Source organism: Erinaceus europaeus, chromosome 2, assembly GCF_950295315.1.
Source record: "Erinaceus europaeus chromosome 2, mEriEur2.1, whole genome shotgun sequence".
Lineage (NCBI taxonomy): Eukaryota > Metazoa > Chordata > Mammalia > Eulipotyphla > Erinaceidae > Erinaceus > Erinaceus europaeus.
This window is the reverse complement of record NC_080163.1, coordinates 112,228,684-112,247,675: the sequence shown is the minus strand read 5'-3', so window position 1 is coordinate 112,247,675 and position 18,992 is coordinate 112,228,684. Positions and strand designations below refer to the sequence as shown.

Here is an 18,992-nt window from a genome sequence, read left to right as displayed (position 1 = left end):
AACATGCTAGTCCAAAGTTATAGGACACAGAAACCTAATAAATGGTATGAAGTTCACTGTTGACGTAGGTGGAAAGTTTGAATATATGTAGCTGAGCTACATAAGAAAATGTTGGAAGAGTCAGAAAGTTAGTCTGAATTTCTAACTCATATGCCAAAAGTGAAGACCCAAATCCATGTATTTATAATTACATAAAAAAGAACTAAAACATCACCAACAAATTATTCATCAATAGGCTTTATTATATATATATATATATATTTATAATTAATGATTGGGAAAGTTGAATCAAATTTCATAAATAATCCTGCATTAAGGATTCCCCTATCATTTATTTTGAATTTGTGTTATTCCTCTGTGAAGTAAACTTCCTCAAAATTCTAAATTAAATACTATCTAAGATTGTTTCCTTCATTGTTTTCAGATGTGAGATCTAACTGAAGATTTCTCCACTTTAATTTTAAGACTATATTATTCTTAGCAGAGAAACTTAATGTTAACTATGAAATCAATAATCACTGAATACGTCCCTTCATTAATGACTCTTTTTTTGTATTATCTTGAATCCTCATTTGTTTCAAATGTGCAACTTTATGAATAAAGTACTTCTTGTTACTTCATGAATTATTTCTCATATATTACTTGATATTTCTCATATGTCTTCATGTTTTTACATCTTGTTTTAAAATACCCCTTCACTATATTTTTCTTATGCATTCATTGTGGCTAAGTATTTGTTTACAGTGATTATAAACCTAGAAATTATATGAAGTATAGTCTGTTCATGTTGTTTCACTATGAATTATAAATAAAAGCATTCCCACATTGATTATAAGTCTAGGGTTTCTCCCTTATGGAATCTTGTAGTGTGTTTCAAGTTTAGAGCTGTTACTGTAGATGTCTTCTCTCTCTCTCTACATATATATATATATATATATATATATATATATATATATATACATATACATATATATGTACATACTCACATGTACATATATATTAATATATATGCACATATATATGTGTCTATATACATACATATATACATAGTATGAGTCCTCTCATCATATCTGGTCAGACTGACTCAAGGTCTTGCCACAGGAATATCATACGTAATGATTCACTTCTGTGTATATTAAATGCATAAGGATGACAAAAAGATCTACCAGTTGAAGACTTTCTTCTATGTGTGAGTCCTTCTGGAGTGTTTTAATATTAAACCTAGATTGAAGTTTCTTCCACATTCATTACAATTATAATGCCATATCATCTCAGACCAGAATATTTACTGAAGGCATTCAAAATTCTCTTCCCAGTATGGGTTCCCTCATGCCGTCTAACAGCAGAACACTGGCTGAAAGCTTTCCCACATTGATGACACTCATATGGTTTCTCTCCTGTATGAGTTCTCTCATGCCGTCTAAGAGCAGAACATTTACTAAATGCTTTTCCACATTGAGGGCATTCATATGGCTGCTCTCCAGTATGTGTCCTCTCATGTTGTCTGAGGTTAGAAGACTGACTGAAGGCTTTGCCGCATAGGTGACATTCATATGGTTTTTCTCCGGTGTGCGTTAGATTGTGTTTTCTAAGGTCAGAACTTTGAATAAAAGCATTCCCACAGATATGGCATTCATATGGTTTCTCTCCAGTATGAGTCATCTCATGTCTTCTAAGGCTAGAGTAATTACTAAACGCTTTCCCACATAGATGGCACTCACATGATTTACCTCTTTTGTTAATCTGCTTATGCTGATTAAGGTAAAACTTGTCACTGAAGGACTTTTTACACTGCTTGTTTACAGACAGTTTCTTTTTCATATTAGTTATCAAATGCTGACTAAATGTGGAAATATGGTTAATATCTTCTCCTATGTCATTACATTCAGTGGGCTTCTCTGGAATGTGAGATGTCTGCTTTTGGGGAAGGAGAAAAAAATCTGTTAGTGGTTTGTTGACACACATTTATGCATTCATTTTTCTATATATGCATCCTTAACTAGTCATTCAGTAAGTCTCCAATTAAAATCTTTCCAGTGTTGTTTGCATGCACATGTACTCCTCTGAACACTGCTTTTCTTTTATAACATCTCAACTACATATTAAGTTGTCAGAAAAGTCATGATGCATTTTTACACAGAAAAATTTAAAAAAACATTCTAATTTTTCTGACAACCCAACAGCTTTTAGGTTGCTTTTGAATGTTTCAATATATTTCAAAGACTAGGCATATAAACATTATTTATGTAATTGTCTTTTTACTAAGAACCCAAGTTAAGGTTTTCAGCTCAAATTAATCTCTTCACTAAATTCAAACTATCCAAAAAATATGTAAAATTGAAATTATATGAAAGAAATTTTGAGAACCAAAATTATCATAAAAAATAAAATTAAACTATCTAAAAGTTTTGCTCAGAAAGACTATAATACCAATTTAATGTAAATTAGGCTACTGTGCTCAATTATTAACATCCTACTGCAAGCTTTTTAATTTAGTTGACCAGGGTTAATACCCACAAAACTTACCACTGGCTTGGCTTTAGATGTTTCCTTTCTGTTACCATGTTGTTTGGTAACCATTTCTTGTTCTTTAAGGGCATTTTCCCTGCCTAAAATTTTAAATATATATTTTAGCTAGATTAGAGGAATGAAGGTATTGAATAACACTAAGACCCATAGGAGTTGGATGTTCAAGCACGAGGTCCCAAATTCAATCTCTGGAATCATATGTGCCAGAGCAATACTCCAGTTCTTTCTTATGCTTGCATTAATAAAAACTTTAAAAGGAAATTTAAAAGGGAACTTTTTTTCTTTTTCTTAATTTTTTTTTTGTTATTGGATAGAGACAGAGAGAAACTGAGAGAGAAGGGGGAGATAGAGAGGATGAGAGACAGAGAGATACTTGCAGACCTGCTTCACCGCCTGTGAAGTGACTCCCCTGCAGGTGGGGAGCTGGGGACTTGAACCGGAATCCTAACCGGTCCTTGCACTTTGCACTACATGCGCTTAACCCGCTGTGCTACTGCCCAACTCCCTAAGGGTAAATATTTTAAGTGAAAGAATATTATGCTGAATAAAAACATAGAGCACGGACAACTAAATATTTTCAGGATTGAAATATGAAAAAAATTAAATGGAGATGAGATCTTGAACAAAAAATTAACACCTTCAAAGGGTACAATCAGTACTAGAGTTAAGTGGAACATAATTTCAGTAAGTACATAAATATCCTTTTCCCTAAAGTCAAATAGCAGGATGACAACAATTCTGACTGATAGGAATAATGACAATATCTAAAGAATTTTTTCAATGCTCTTCATCTATAATTTAAAAATTATTATTTACCAAATCTTTAGTTGATATTTCTAAAGATACATTTGTTCAATCATTGATCAGGTACCTCATACTGAAAGAACAGGTTCCTATTTCTCACCTAGACTCTGACCTTGAAGAAATCTGCTTACTTCACTCCATAGGTCTTCTTGCTCCAAATGTAAAAGCACATCTGATTTAGAATGCTGATAACCTGTCCATGAAAAAAGGGGCATGGATTTGAGTTATTTTCTAGTTAATGTGCATCATCAAGTTCAAAACACTAGGGAAGAATACATAAAACATTTCAGCCTGCAAGACTTTGACAAAGAATACATTAAAGGTACTGCATCAAACAAATAACCCAGATCATGTATACAGAGTGAGAACCTCTGGATGCTGATGACCATGTCTAAGTTTATAAACAGAATTAAGACATCTCAGTCATTTCAAAAATATCTCCAGAGTAGGTTAGATATTATTTTAAACAGAACAAAAACAGCTAGTGAGCATGAACACCCACAAACCTCCAGAGTAGAGTGGCTAAAGCAGCAGCTTATGTATGCATTCAGAAATAATCACTGAGTTTCCAGTTCTGCTCTGAGTATTAAAGACTGAGTAGCAAGAAAAAGCATTAGATGGGAGTTGCTATTCCATTCTAGTAGGGTAGCAAACTACATGTAGGTAAGATGTAAAAACAAAACACCTTTATGTCATATTACAGAGTCCATGAAAGAATCAGAGTAGAGACTGGAGTGGGATACTTAGAACTTGTTTTAAATGTCAGTTGATTGAATAAATGGATGAATGAATGAGTAAATACCTATCTGTATATATATTAAAACATTGATAGACTCACCCATGGAAACCAGATGACTGATATTTTCCAGCATCACATCTCTGAATAAACTTTTCTGAGATATGTTCAATAGGGCCCACTCTTCCTGGGTGAAATCTATAGCTACATCTTCAAATGTTACCGATTCCTAAAACATTGTATATATTCTGGTTAGAGCAATCACTACCAATATCAACAGCAGAGAGGATGAAATGACATTACTTAGGAAGGGGTGGGAACTGATGGGTATATAGAAAGATCAAACAATTTGAGAGACAAAGTTTATTCTCACTGACCTGGTGCCTGCCTTCATACCCATACTGAGATATAAAATATAAATTAATAAAACTTTATTCTGAAGGAATATCACATAAAGTATGATTAGCATAACCTTAATTTTTTCAAAATAAATGGGTTATTATGATTCTTATATAGATTATAAAACTTGCACTTGAAAATTCATAACCAAATCTCTTCCTAAGTTCTAAGTTCAAGTAAATGTGCATCATAAGACAAACATTAACTATATTGATTCAACTACGATTATACATTTTCCTGGAAAAACCTATTTCCTCATCCATTAAATGGCTTAACAACTTGTTATGAGTTCTGAAGACCCAATGGACTACTCTAATAATTTCTTTCTAAATAAACATTAAATATCAATTGTCAGTCTATTACTTATGAAAATGAGAATCTTAAGCATTCTCCAAAATTTATAAGTCATATAGAATCTGGTATCAGTAAGTATATGCTAACTCAACTCTAGAGGACTCAGGTGTACATATGGTAGAAGACCAGCAGCATAAGCCAGAAAACTCCAAAGTGACTTTACTAAAGAACAATCCCAGTTCACCATGTTTGTGTTAACAAATTTTTTCTGGGACCTTCTCTCTGATATTCCATTTCCGAATATGAAAAAGGTTAACCCCAAAAGAATTTTTAAAAATTTTATTATCTAAGAAGGTTCAAAAGATACATATATATTCTATCAAAGCTTTACATTTCAAGTTGGAGAAATAAATGATTGCTAATACCTTCTCAACTTAAACCTTTCTTTTGCCTTCATAAACACTTCACAGCCCTTACTCAAGACCTGTAACACTAGAATAATTACAATCACCTGACCAAACTATGGCCTCCCCTACTGGATTGTAACATTTTCCTCCTTGATCATCTCAACTGCTTGAAATCAGTTCAGCAATAGTCATTAAACTATAATATTCAATATTATTAGTGAGTAAATTATCTCCTAACAAGGCCATTAATTTAATCAGGGAAAATATCTCTATTTTTTTGTAAATACAGAGTTTTAAAGAAGACTGGAATATATTAGCAAGATATTAGCAAAGAGACTAGTAATTGAGAAGTTATTGAACCATTGCAGAGTCTCTGGGGAAGTTTCACTGGTGCTCTGATTCCTCATTGCATTTATTTTAATTTATGTATTGGCTAGTGGCAGAGAGAAATTAGAGGGAAGGGGGAAAGCAAGGGAAAAGAGACACCTGCAGCACTGTTTCACCACCAATGAAGCTTTCCCCCTGCAGATGAGGACTGAGGTCTTGAACCCAGGTCCTTGCTCAAGGTAACATGTGTGCTTAGCCAAGTGCACCAATAAGCCTCTCCCTGACTGCATACAGAACTACTCAATACATGAAGAAACCTGTCACTAGTAGTATCATTTAAGTTATATAAAAACAACAACAAAAAAAAGCATTTCTTACTCACCAATGGCTGCATTGTCAACAACTGAAGTTACCAATTGTCTGTGTGGTTTTCACTCACAGATAATCCAAACATTAAGCAACATAAAACTAAAGATGGAGAAGGAAGGAAAAGAGATAGGGGGGAACCTTAAGAATCTTAAAATTTCCAGAAGTTAAGGAACCCTTAATTTCACCTGGGTGTGACTCCCTCAACCAATAAGCATGCAGTAAACTTTAGCAGTAGACTCACCACCTCCCCAGAGTAAGATGGTTCTAATTACAACTACTAATAACAACAAAAATACAGGTTTTTGGTTTTTTTTTTTTTTTACAAATAAGGTCAAGACTACTGAGTTTTGTGTTAATTAGCCAAATGCATGTTACTCATTTCTTTCCCTGATCCCAAATTTTAGCTTATCCTTGACTCACGCCACCTGTAAATGTTGGTTTTAGCTGTATGTAAACACTATAGGGCATCTTAGATTTAATTATTATTGATCTATGTATTAGCAGTGGTTTTTACTTAAAATGGAATCTTTTGCTTTAAAAATAGCATGCTTTGTGGTTTCTAACAGAAAATAAGAAATGTGTCTAACATGAAGATAAAATGGCTAGTAACTTGAAAAATGTTATATAAACTTAAACTGAACTTCCTAGAGATAGTTATTTTTAGCATCATGTGCTCTATCATAGAACTGCTGTTCTTCCAGCAAAGGGATCCGTTTTAAGACTGTTAAGCCCAAGGATTCTTATAGTTTCTAGCCCTCCATGTCTCAAAATATCTATTATGTAATGTTATATGGAAGACAAGCTATCTGTGCAAATATGACATCAATAATCACTTATTTTCTTGCATTTATTCAGAAATTTACCTTTATTATCTAAATTTTTCTTATGAAATTAATCTGTATAGAAATCATATGACTTGACAGAAACTATTTGATTGAACTTTTTTTAGGCTTATATATATCTGGCTCTAAAGCTCAAGCCATGACTATAGTTTATGGTGTGTTGTGTCATTTCATGGTTTTCTTTCTTTCTTTTTACTAGAGCACTGCTCAACTCTAGGTCTGTTTTATGGTGGTACAGGGAATTGAACCTGGGACTTCAGAACTTCAGGCATGAGAGTCTCTTTGCATAACCATTATGCTATCTACCCTCCCCCCCCAATCTCATGGTTTAAAGTGTGTACAGAAAATAGGAACCCCCAAGAGGCAACCATGTGACAGAAAAGGAATAATGAAAATGACAAAAGATATGTAGGGGAGGGTCTGAGTCTTGACACCTCTCCCACCATTCAGTGGAAACACAACAGAACAGCACTATGCCCCTGTCATGGGGCACAGACATTTCCAAGGCTTGAGGCTTTGGAGTCTGGATATCTTAAGCAGAAGATGCGGAAAACAGACAACTCCCATGGTAGGAAATTCCAATAGGAGTTCCACTTGATGCAGTAAATCTTTCTTTTATAGTTGACACAATACACTGGTTGAGTTCATAAAGTCAGATTGAGTTTCTATAGCTGCTGGAGATGCTAGATGACTACTATAGGAATTCATCTGCTATGTAGTGCACCAATTTTAGATTGTGGAGTCTTATTAACTTCAGAGAATGCCATCATAAACCCCTCCTCAAATACCAGAGGAATGTCTACCAGCTCCATAAAATACATAGTCTTTAGCTTGGAAAAAGTGGCCATTTGTCTACCACTGAAAGGAAGAATAAAACCCAGGAGAAAGCTCAGCATGGACAAGATGGTCACTTACTTACCACTGAAGGGAGGAACAGGACCCAGGACAAAGCCTTATGGAACTAATAATGGAGAATCAGCTTCCCACAAAGATCCATGGCTTTGAAATTTCTCAGTCATATTACTCCAAACTTATCAGGTATAGTGGAAGCCTAGTGGAGTTTCCTTAAGTACTCAACATGCAACTATAATGAACTTAGTGAATTAAAGTGGTTTATTAAGGTGGGCCACCTTTTCCTACTTCCTCAGTTAAAGTGGGTATGATTTCAGAATCACATATGCCTCAAATCAGGTAGCCACCCAAACTCAGAGACTAGAATTCTGATTCCATGTATCTTCAGAATAAATGTCTATACAACAGACATGTTTTTTTTTTAATTTATTATTATTTTTTGTACAGATGAAGTGTCTGATGATTCCTGTAATGGCTACATACCTGACATTGTTCATGGAGAGACCCTTCTTCATTTTGCATAGAGACAGAGAGAAGTTGAGAGCAGAGCAGGAGATAGAAAAGGAGAAAGATCTGCTACTCAGGGCAGGGTGGTGGTGGAACCTGGTTGATACCAGTGTCCCTGTCTCCCTTCCTCTCTATTACTCCCTGCCCTATGATTTCTGGATCTCCCTATGAAATAAAAAATTAAAGATAATAAAAAGTATAGGGAGATAATGACAGAGAAAGAGCCAGATACCACCTGTACTGCATAACTGCTTATGAACCTTTCTCTAGCATGTGGGGATTGAGAGGTTGAACCTGGGTCCCTGTGAACTGTACAATGTACTCTCTACTGAGCGTGCCACTGCCCAGCCCCCTGATCCTGGGTCTTTTTTTTTAATTTATTTCTTTATTGGGGAATTAATGTTTTACATTCAACAGTAAATACAATAGTTTGTACATGCATAACATTTCCCAGTTTCCCATTTAACAACACAACCCCCACTATGTCATTTATCATCCTTCATGGACCTGTATTCTCCCCACCCCAGAGTCTTTTACTTTGGTGCAATACGCCAATTCCATTTCAGGTTCTACTTGTGTTTTCTTTTCTGATCTTGTTTTCAACTTCTGCCTGAGAGTGAGATCATCCCATATTCATCCTTCTGTTTCTGACTTATTTCACTCAACATGATTTTTTCAAGGTCCATCCAAGATCGGCTGAAAACGGTGAAGTCACCATTTTTTACAGCTGAGTAGTATTCCATTGTGTATATATACCACAACTTGCTCAGCCACTCATCTGTTGTTGGACACCTGGGTTGCTTCCAGGTTTTGGCTATTACAAATTGTGCTGCCAAGAACATGTGTACACAGATCTTTTTGGATGGATGTGTTGGGTTCCTTAGGATATATCCCCAGGAGAGGAATTGCAGGATCATAGGGTAGGTCCATTTCTAGCCTTCTGAGAGAGTTCTCCAGACTGTTCTCCACAGAGGTTGGACCAATTGACATTCCCACCAGCAGTGCAGGAGGGTTCCTTTGACCCCACACCCTCTCCAGCATTTGCTGCTGTTACCTTTTCTGATGTATGACATTCTCATAGGAGTGAAGTGATATCTCATTGTTGTCTTGATTTGCATTTCTCTGACAATCAGAGACTTGGAGCATTTTTTCATATGTTACTCGGCCTTTTGGATCTCTTCTGTGGTGAATATTCTGTCCAAGTCCTCCCCCCATTTTTGGATGGGGTTATTTGTTGTCCTGTTGTTGAGTCTGGCAAGCTCTTTATATATGTTGGTTATTAAACTCTTATCTGATGTATGGCAACAACAGACATGTTTTAATAAATTAAAATGTAATATTTCTATCATATCATTCACAATAAAAGTATACATTTGATAGAAATATTCCTATAGAGAGAACACACAAGACTTAAAATTTATGGCTCCCATAAGAAAGTATTTCCATCAGGGGACCAGTAAATAGTACACTGGCTCTCAGATGATTTCTCAAAAATGCCTAGCAATCCCATTAGCCTTTACAAGTCAATTCCTTCTCCCATGCAAAATAGCATTTCTATCTTTGCTATAACCATTGTCAAGACTCATTTTATCTCTTATGCTCATCAAATTATTTGTGACTTCATTCACTAAATTCTAGAGTATTCTTCTGGAAAGAATCATGCTAAGTGAAATAAACCATAAAAAAGATGATTAAATACCAGGTGATCTCACTCATAGAAGAGATTTAATAAAGAAAGCAAGGGACATACTGGGTAAATTATTTAATTAATAAAATGTGGTCTATTTCAGCCCATCTAAGGATACAAGAGGGGGAGAGAGACAAAAGGAGCTGAGGAACCATGCCCTATGATGGAGGTAGACAACAATTTAGTGGTAGGTAAGGTTTGCTAGCACCTGTTTGGGGAGATGTGAGACTATACTCGTGATAAGAACAGTATTATAAATAGTTCCTCAATTTTTTTTATCTTTATATTTATTTATTTCCTTTTGTTGCCCTTGTTGTTTTATTGTTGTAGTTATTATTATTGTTATTGATGTCATTGTTGTTGTCGTTGTTGGATAGGGCAGAGAGAAATGGAGAGAGGAAGGCGAAGACAGAGAAGGGGAGAGAAAGACAGACACCTGCAGACCTGCTTCACCGCCTGTGAAGAGACTCCCCTGCAGGTGGGGAGCCAGGGGCTCGAACCGGGCTCCTTACGCCAGTCCTTGTGCTTTGCGCCACGTGCTCTTAGCTTGTTGAGCTACCCCCCCCCCGACTCCCTTCAATTTTTTTAAAAAAGTATTTCTGTATCACATACACTGTTTATGCCATGCCCCCCTTAATGAAAAATTGTCGTTTTTGCCAGGCTGGCTTCACGGGCGGGAGACAGAGACAACCAGAGACTCATGGCTGAAATGAGAATGCAGTTCAATCTTTATTCACAAGCGGGGATGCTGTTCAACAAACTAATCTAATCTAATCACAACCCAATTCTGTCCTCCGGTGGAAGAGTCAGGAACAAAGGAAATACATATCATAGGGGGCAGGGAGAAGGAAGAAGCACGAACCAGCGATGACTAAACCAAATGTTCCATAGGCGGGAGTCCGTCCACCAAACCAATATCCCGGAGGCAGGGGGATGCCCAGCCAACAGTGGACGTGCAAACAGAACACATAGCAAACAACACAAGCGAACCCAATGTGATGATAAAAACCGAAGGCTTCACAAGCAGAATCCAGAAGCATACCAACAAAAAATTACTTTAATTCCATCTCAGTTCTTAATACCTAGCTTTGTATAGATGTTCTACCATGTGGTATCTGCATGATGAATCCACCACTACAAGCTTTTTTTTTTTTTTTTTTGGTGGGGGCTGTTTGTTTTTCTGTTTAATAGAAATAAAAATTTTGAGGGTAGGGCATTTCTTTCTCTCTTCCTATTTCCCCCTTCCCTCACAATTTCTATCTCTATTAAAAGAAAAAAAAAAAACAGAAAAAAAAAATTTGGAGTGGTGGATTCATCATGCAGACACTAAGAACCACCAAACAGTTAAGAATTGTTATATGCATTTTACCACCACAACAAAAAAATCATTTAAGTTTCTCTACTGTTCTTATCGAAGAGGGAACTGCAAATCAAATAACCATTTGTTTAAGAGCTTGATTTTAAATTGGGTTCTCAGGCCTTTTCACTTAATATTTTATTCATTTATTTTAATAAAATAGAAAGAAATAGATGATGAGACCAGAGTATTGCTCAGGTAGGGCTTATGGTAGTGCTAGGGATTAAACCTGGGGCTTCAGAGCCTCAGACATGAAAATCCTTTTGCATAACCATTATGCTGTCTCCCTAGGCCCTCAGATCTTATTACAGTGATCTTAGCATCAACAATTTCGCTTGGCATTCTTAAATGATGAGTTTATTATTTTGAGAGGGATTCACAGATGGGGCATCTCTAGTTGTGGACTCATGTATTTTTAAAGTGAAAAGTGGTTGCTAAATAGGTATTTACAAATTGCTAGATCCCCAATTGTAACATTTTGTGGTTTTATCTTCAGGGTATAAAGATATATTTTTCAATCAACATATGAAGTAGGACTTTTCACCAGTTAATATTACTAATTACAAGACACTAAGCAAAGCATGCTTACTTAGTTACACTGTAGAAAGTACATAAATGGGGCTGGAGAGACAACATAATAGTTATGCAAAGGACTTTCATGCCTGAGGCTCTGAGACCCCAAATTCAGTCCCCAGAACCACCATAAGTCAGTTGAGCAGAACTCTGGCCCCCTCTGCATCTTTTTCTCTGTATCCCTCTCATTGACATAAAATAAATAAATGAGCTGATGGCACATCTGATTGAGAACACATGTTATGATATTCTAGGGTCCAGGTTTAAGTCTCTGTTCCCCATCTGCAGGGGGCAAGCTTCTCAAATGTAGTAGTGCTACCAAGTGTTTCTCTGTTCTCTCCCTATCTCCCAGTCTAGTACTAAAGTTTAATGCTTCTGTAGTAGAAGTAGATCAGCCATTTGGTTCTCTTCCTAGGAGGTCCATCATCCTTAAAGATGGATATGGATACGAAGACAGATATAAATACGAAGACAGATAGGGATACGAGGTAGCAAACAAGTCCTGAACTTGAACGCTTCTCTTCCTGGCAAGCCTCACCAACAGGTGATCTAGGAATCCTTATTGTCTCTTATGCCACATTTCCAGTGTTTCCCTTTTATTTTTTATTTTATTGTCCCCTATCTTCAGAAAAGACAAATTTCATTTAAGAGACAAGTTTCAAGGAAACTTAGATTATTTCATACCACCTAAATTCTGATCTGGGTACCTGGTTAATTTTCCATCTCCTTAGGTTTCTTCTTACTATTCATTTCATCACAAAGATTAGTATCATCGACCACTATGACTTTAATTATTACAATTGTGATTTACCATTGCTGTTAGAACTTTCTCTGGATAGGATATCGATCTAGTTTCCTAAAGGAACAGAGGATTCCCCAAAACATAGATATTTCTCAATCACTCCCAGCACCCTTTTCAGATTCAAGTTTCTTTCTAGAGTCCTGGAGTGACTCTGACAGGAGAGACTTGGTGAGAAAATTTTGGCCTTAGTTTGGAAAGTAACTGCACTGCTCTGTCATGTGTAAGACCCAGGTTAAAGGCCCCTACCGCATAGAAGGAAGAAGTTTTGCTGTGGTCACGCAAGTCTGTCTATCACTGTCTCTTTCTCTGCCTCTAGTTAAACTATAATGTGTGTGTTATGTACACACACACACACACACACACACACACACACACACACACACATAATAAATTAAGTTAAATAAATTGACCTCACTAGATGAGTAAAATGAAAAAGTTATTGTTAAGGGACTCAGTGACCATTCATACCTTCTACCTACAAGATCCAATGAATGCATCTGGGTCCACTAGACTTAATTCTTATCTTCCCAAGACCCTTTAGGGGCCAATTAGAAGCTCAAATTCATCTAATAAAGTCACAGATGTAATCTTGAAAAAAATACATGATTTTAAATATACTTCTTAGAAACATGGGGCAGTGTTGTCTTATACACATTAGGGGCCAGGAAGACCAGAAAGGAAGTCCCTACCCTTTAGAGTCTTCACTGTATAAGTATATCCCAAGAGGTGAGAAGATAGCATAATGGTTATGCAAATGACTTTCATGCCTGAGACTCCAAAATCTCAGGTTCAATCCCCCCATACCACCATAAATTAGAACTGAGCACGCAGATACATGCAGTGTCCTGGCATAAAAAGGGGGAGGGGGGCAAGGGGGCAGTGGTGAAACCAGTTAAGTACACAATGAGCAAGGACCCAAGATCAAATCACTCGCACAGAGAAAAGCTTCTGAGTAGTGAAATGGTGCTACAGGTATCTCTCTCTCCTTCTACCTCCCTTTCCTCTCTTGATTTCTGACTCAAAATAAATAAAGTAAAAATTTAAGAAGGAGCTTATAAGTATACTCCATAATCAAGGGGCTGTTCTTAAAATTATTTGCATATCCTTAATAGCATAGATAAACACAAGCACAGAAGGAATAGTCCCAAAGCTCAGGAGCAAAATCCCAGGAATATTCAATACATACCTGAAGATGGGAAAACAGAGCAGATGGCAAAAAATACAGCAAGACAGAGCTCAGAGTGTACTCTTGTTTTAATGTTCAGCAGAGGGAGCTATGGAGGGCTAGAGAACAGGGCATGGTCCCTGGTTCTGGCATTCTTCCTGAGAAGCCAGATTCCCTGGAAGACATACACAAACGTAGGAATTATTTTTCAGCTTTATTTTTATAACCTATTACTATTTGCTCATTCATATTCAGCATTTTAGAAATTAACACATATAAAGGTCCATTTAATGTTTTCAAAGAAAACAATGGCAGCTTCTACGATACAAGTATAGATGACAGAAGAAATCAAAATGCTTATTCTAAAATATCATTTTTATAAGTAAAATTCAGAAACACATAGCCATGTAGCAACTAAAGCCCAAGTGAAAAGAGTATTTTCACATGAAAGCTCAGTTTTTATAATACATCATTGATCTTGACAGAAACTATAAGTTCATCGAGAAACTGTCACTATGTTTCTAAAATATACTGCTAAAGAATATATTAATAGTCTAATAGTTTGCCACTCATTAGATACTGTGAACTTAAAAACATTTGCCTTAGTTGCTTTTTCATAGTTTCACATATTATTATAGTTATTTATCTTTAATTATTGGATAAAGAGCCAGAAATTAAGAGGGAAAGGGAAGATAGAGAGGGTCAGAGACAGAAAGACACCTGCAGCATTGCTTTTCACTACTCACAAAGCTTTCCCCCTGCAGGTGGGGATCGCAAGCTTGAACCTGGGTCCTTGGGAACTGTAACATGTGCACTCAACCTAGTGTGCCACTACCTGGCCCCTCAGATAAGGTTATTAAGCACCTTGCAGATATCATTTCTTAAAGTGAAGCTCTTATAAAATTAATGTTTTTATTTCCATTTGATAAAAATACTGTAACAAGAGGCTGATGGAAAGCACAATTTACAATGAATGAGAACCTGGGTACAAACACTCAGCTGCCACATGAGAGCACCATGCAAAAGGGAAACTTCATGAGCAGTGATGCAGTGCTATGGTATCTTCCCTTCTCTGTCTCTCACCCAAAGTGGTGGAATTGTGTACGCACAATCACAAAACCCTGCTGGGGGAAAAAACATTTAAGTTCAATCAGGTTAATTATCTACCAAATGAGTAAACAAATTAAGAGGCAAAATGGATTGTACATATCCCTAGCAAAAAATTAAAATATTCATAAGTATGTATGTAGTTAAAATGTTGTATTCGAAGCATACACTAACAGAAACAGAAAATAAAGAAATATTACTAAGTCCTTAAACTGTAATGGGGGAGAGATGCGGTTGAGAACAATATGCACTGAAATTATTTATCTATAGTGCAATAACGTGACTAAGCATATTCAAGATTTCATAGCTAAACCAATAAATACAAACTGAATCTTTATAAAAAATGTACACTTTTCATCTATATCTAATTTCTAAATCCCAAGCAGGTATTAAAAATTTATACTAGGGAGCTGGGCAGTAATGCAACGGGTTAAGCGCAGGTGGCACAGAACACAAGGACCAGCGTAAGGATACCCACCTGCGGGCGGGGGGGGGTCACTTCACAAGCATTGAAGCAGGTGTGCAGGTGTCTCTCTCTCTCTCCCTCTTTCTGTCTTCCCTTTCTCTCTCCATTTCTGTCCTATCCAACAACGATGACAACAATAACTACAACAATAAAGCAACAAGGGCAAGAAAAAGGAATAAATAAATATTTTTTAAAAATTTATACTGGGGGGTGGAGGGGATGAGTGGTAGCACAGCAGGTTAAGCGCACTTGGCACAAAGGCCAAGGACAGGCTTAAGAATCCCGGTTAGAGCTCCTGGGTCCCCACCTGCAGTGGGGTCGCTTCACAGGCAGTGAAGCAGGTCTGCAGGTGTCTTTCTCTCATCCTCTCTGTCTTCCCCTCCTCTGTCGATTTCTCTGTCCTATCCAACAACAACAATGGCAACAATAACAATAATGACAACAAGGGCAACAAAAAAAGGGGAAAATGGCCTCCAGGAGCAGTGGATTTGTAGTGCAGGTACTGAGCCCCAGGAATAACCCTGGAGGCAAAAATAAATAAGTAAATAAATAGAAAATTTATACCTCCATACACTCACTGCATCCATAAACTATGGTTTTGTAGTCAACCACAGAGAAATTTTCAGCTAATTACAAGAGGGTATATCAAAAAGGCCATATATGCTTATACCATAGTAAAATTAAAATTAACAATAATCAGGGAGTATAAATGGATCTAAGACAATAGCTTAAAAACTTATGATAAAAGTTATGATATAAATCAAATAGCTACTACCAATCAGCCATAATCATCATGAAGCTCAAATTCATCTAATAAAGTCACAGATGTCATCTTGAAAAAAAAAAAAAAACATAATTTTAAATATACTTCTTGGAAACATGAAGCAGTGTTCTCTTATACACATTTAAAGAGAAACATACCCCTAAAATTATATATTATAAACCACTGCTAAATCCATTTTAAAAGTAATGAAAAAGTTAAATATGTGTATTTTGAAAAGCAATACTCTCACTAAAAAAGAGGCACTGATAACATTGATTTTTAAATGTGATATCCTGCTTGGCTCAGGAGCCAAGTAAAGCAAGATTGTTACAGAAAGTAGTATGTTTCATTTGAAGCAGAATGGCTAAATGTGCTGTAACCTTTGGAAATAAAAGAAGCAACACCCCCCCATGTTAATTATTACTACAAAATACTGCTCTTTGCAGAAAGTTACTTCAACTCTGCTAAGATTTTCCTTTTTTCCTTCTGGTAATACAAGAAAGAAAGAAAAAAAAAAGAAACCTAGGACATAAATTTCCAACTTTATTCATTAATAAAATGTAAAAAGGAATAAAAATGAATCTATTATTTCAAATTGTTACAAAGATGTAGTAAAAGTTAAATTTAAAAGATTTAGGAATGAGGCAGATTATACAACAGAACAATGATCCAGCAATGGAATCCAATACAAGGTAAGGGGTCTAGCCACTTGGGGTGTGTGATATGCTCCATGAATGCTTAATGATGGGTATTATGAAGAGGTAGGATTTGGGAGAGGGGGGGAAGCTAGGCCCAGCCATCCTTGGAGCTGCTGCTGTGGCAGGATTCCAATCAGATGATGAATGAAAGTCTTAAGTGAAAGACAGAAAAAAAAAAAAAGTTGAGTCTTAGAAGGTCTTGAGAAATTAATACTGAGGATGTGGAGATGTTAACATGCCCTACAGAGACTAAAATCAAAAGATCCCTTCTTTATGCAAGACCACAAAGAAAAAAATATGTGGCAAAAATAGTCCTTTGCTCTACTGAAACAATAGGGATTCAGGAGCATTAAATTGCTCCGTGGAGACAAACAGATGAGTCTTTCTACCCATTTCTTCACAGCCCTTTCTACATTCTACTGAATAGTAAAAACTTAACTATCTATTCAGTAGCATAAGTGGATGTATGAACAGAACTGATATATCCTTGAAGTTGCAGGCCCCAAATTTATTCTAGTACCTGCTGAGCCCAGAGTCACTAGGGCAGATTTTCATTTTTCCATTTCTGATATCTGGCCCCCCCCAGACCCTTAAAAGCCCAAGCAAAATTCTCATTCCATCTCTAATTTCCTCACAGCATCACATGACCATTCCCTATCTGATCTGATTTCTTTAATTTGTGCTTAGTTTAAAAATATATAGTCCTGGTAATGCAGGGGGTGCAAAGAACAGCCTAAGGATCCCGGTTCGAGCCCCCGGCTCCCCACCTGCTGGGGAGTCACTTCACACACAGTGAAGCAGGTCTGCAGGTGTCTATCTTTCTCTCCCCTTCTCTGTCTTCCCCTCCTCTCTCAATTTCTCTTTGTCCTAACCAACAAGGACGGCAACAATAACAACTACAATAAAACAAAGGCAATAAAAGAGAATAAATATTTAAATATATATTTATTTTATAGTCTTTGGGGAAACGGTGCATTTATAAAACACACGTTATAATGTGCAAGGACTCTGGTTTAAGCCCCTAGTTTCCACCTGCAGGGGAAAAGCCTCATAAATGAATAAATGATACAGGTGTCTTTTTCCCTATCTCCCCCTTCTCTCTCAATTCCTATCTCTATCCCATATAAATAATTATATATATATATATATATATATATATATATATATATATATATATATATATATATTGCTTTGAAGAGCCAGCTCTTGGTTTCATTAATCTTTTGAATCATATTTCTTGATTCTATTTCATTAATTTCTGCTGATTTTGACTATGACCTTTCTCCTATTGACGTCAGGTTTACTCTCCAGCACAAATCAGAGCTAAGCAATGCACTGTTTAAAATAAAAATAACTTTAAATTTTTACTTATTTATTTTTAGTGTGAGAGAACCAGAGAATCATCACTCTGGCATATTTAGTGCTGGGGTAGCAGTCAGGACCGCACGTTCAAAGATCAGATGCTTTACAGGCAGAGACCCCTCCTGGGCAGTGTCTATATAGATTTTTTTTTTAATTTTTATTTTTTTATTGGATAGAGACAGAGAAGTTGAGAGAAGCAGGGAAGTGATAGAGAAGGAGAGACACACAGACACCAGCAGCCCTGCTTCACCACTGGTGAAGCTTCGCCCCCTGCAGGTGGGGACAGGGGGGGCTCCAACCCGGGACCCTGTGCACTGCAACATATGCTCAACCAGGTGAGCAACCGCCTGCTCCCAAGATTAAAAAAAAAAGAAAGAAAATCATCCACATCCTTACTAAGAGTTCCCTGAAATAATGTCAAGGTATTTGGTGTGCACTAAAGAGCATTTTCAATATACAACTAAGATGGACTGCGAAGCCACCGAGCTCCCAGAGCCTGAATCTGCCCATCGCAGGGACACGTGAGCGGGAAGGAAACACCAGATCCCCCAGTGGCCCTCCTGCCGCGAACCCGCTTTTTGTGTTTTCCTTTTCCCCAAACCCGCGCCTCTCGGTCTGTCCGTCCTCCTGCCTCCCCGTCCTCGCGGACAGACAGGTGGAGAGGCCTCCAGAGCCCCAAGGGAGAGACGCCAGCGGCCTGGGGGTGCGGGGCCCCGGACTCCGCGCGGGGACGGGCCTCCGGACTTTACCGGAAGCAGCAGCGGCTGCAGGCCCGGCCGAGGACGGCTCCCCGCGGTTGCAGTGGCGGGAACGGAGCGCTGCCGCGCGCGGGACCCAAACCCTCACCGGGAACATCCACGCCAACAGCGCTAGCGCGGAAATGCCAAAGCCCGCGCCGGCAGACCCGGAAGTACACTCCCGTTTCCGGGTCAGCCGGAAACTGAGC

The 18,992-nt window shown here is 37.3% G+C and overlaps 1 protein-coding gene across 7 annotated transcripts; it reads right to left on the bottom strand.

The window, feature by feature from the left end:
- Nucleotides 1-218: 218 nt before the first annotated feature.
- Nucleotides 219-18,962, bottom strand: ZNF705D (zinc finger protein 705D). Of its 7 annotated transcripts, none has more exons than XR_009548218.1 (8): nt 18,796-18,935; nt 13,672-13,825; nt 5,879-5,964; nt 4,172-4,298; nt 3,434-3,526; nt 2,527-2,609; nt 961-1,917; nt 219-914 (listed from the first exon to the last, which is right to left on the bottom strand). XR_009548218.1 is itself a non-coding variant. In XM_060184936.1 (8 exons), exons 4-8 carry the CDS (start codon nt 5,888-5,890, stop codon nt 1,267-1,269), a joined length of 966 nt encoding a protein of 321 aa, XP_060040919.1. In that variant the 5' UTR covers nt 5,891-5,964; nt 13,672-13,825; nt 14,632-14,774; nt 18,893-18,937; the 3' UTR covers nt 219-1,266. The 7 variants fall into 7 exon arrangements, 6 of the variants coding, with proteins under 6 accessions (XP_060040919.1, XP_016041101.1, XP_060040918.1 ...); XM_060184936.1 differs by adding an exon at nt 14,632-14,774 and having other exon boundaries at nt 219-1,917; nt 18,893-18,937; XM_016185615.2 differs by having other exon boundaries at nt 219-1,917; nt 18,893-18,962.
- Between the last annotated feature and the right edge of the window lie 30 nt (nt 18,963-18,992).

Excerpts from the sequence above, each read along its gene's own strand:
- ZNF705D (XM_016185615.2), bottom strand. Across the intron at positions 2,610-3,433 it reads TCTTCAAGGTCAGAGTCTAG|GCAGGGAAAATGCCCTTAAA; the intron begins GTGAGAAATAGG and ends TTAAAATTTTAG. Across the intron at positions 1,918-2,526 it reads CATCTAAAGCCAAGCCAGTG|CAGACATCTCACATTCCAGA; the intron begins GTAAGTTTTGTG and ends CTTCCCCAAAAG.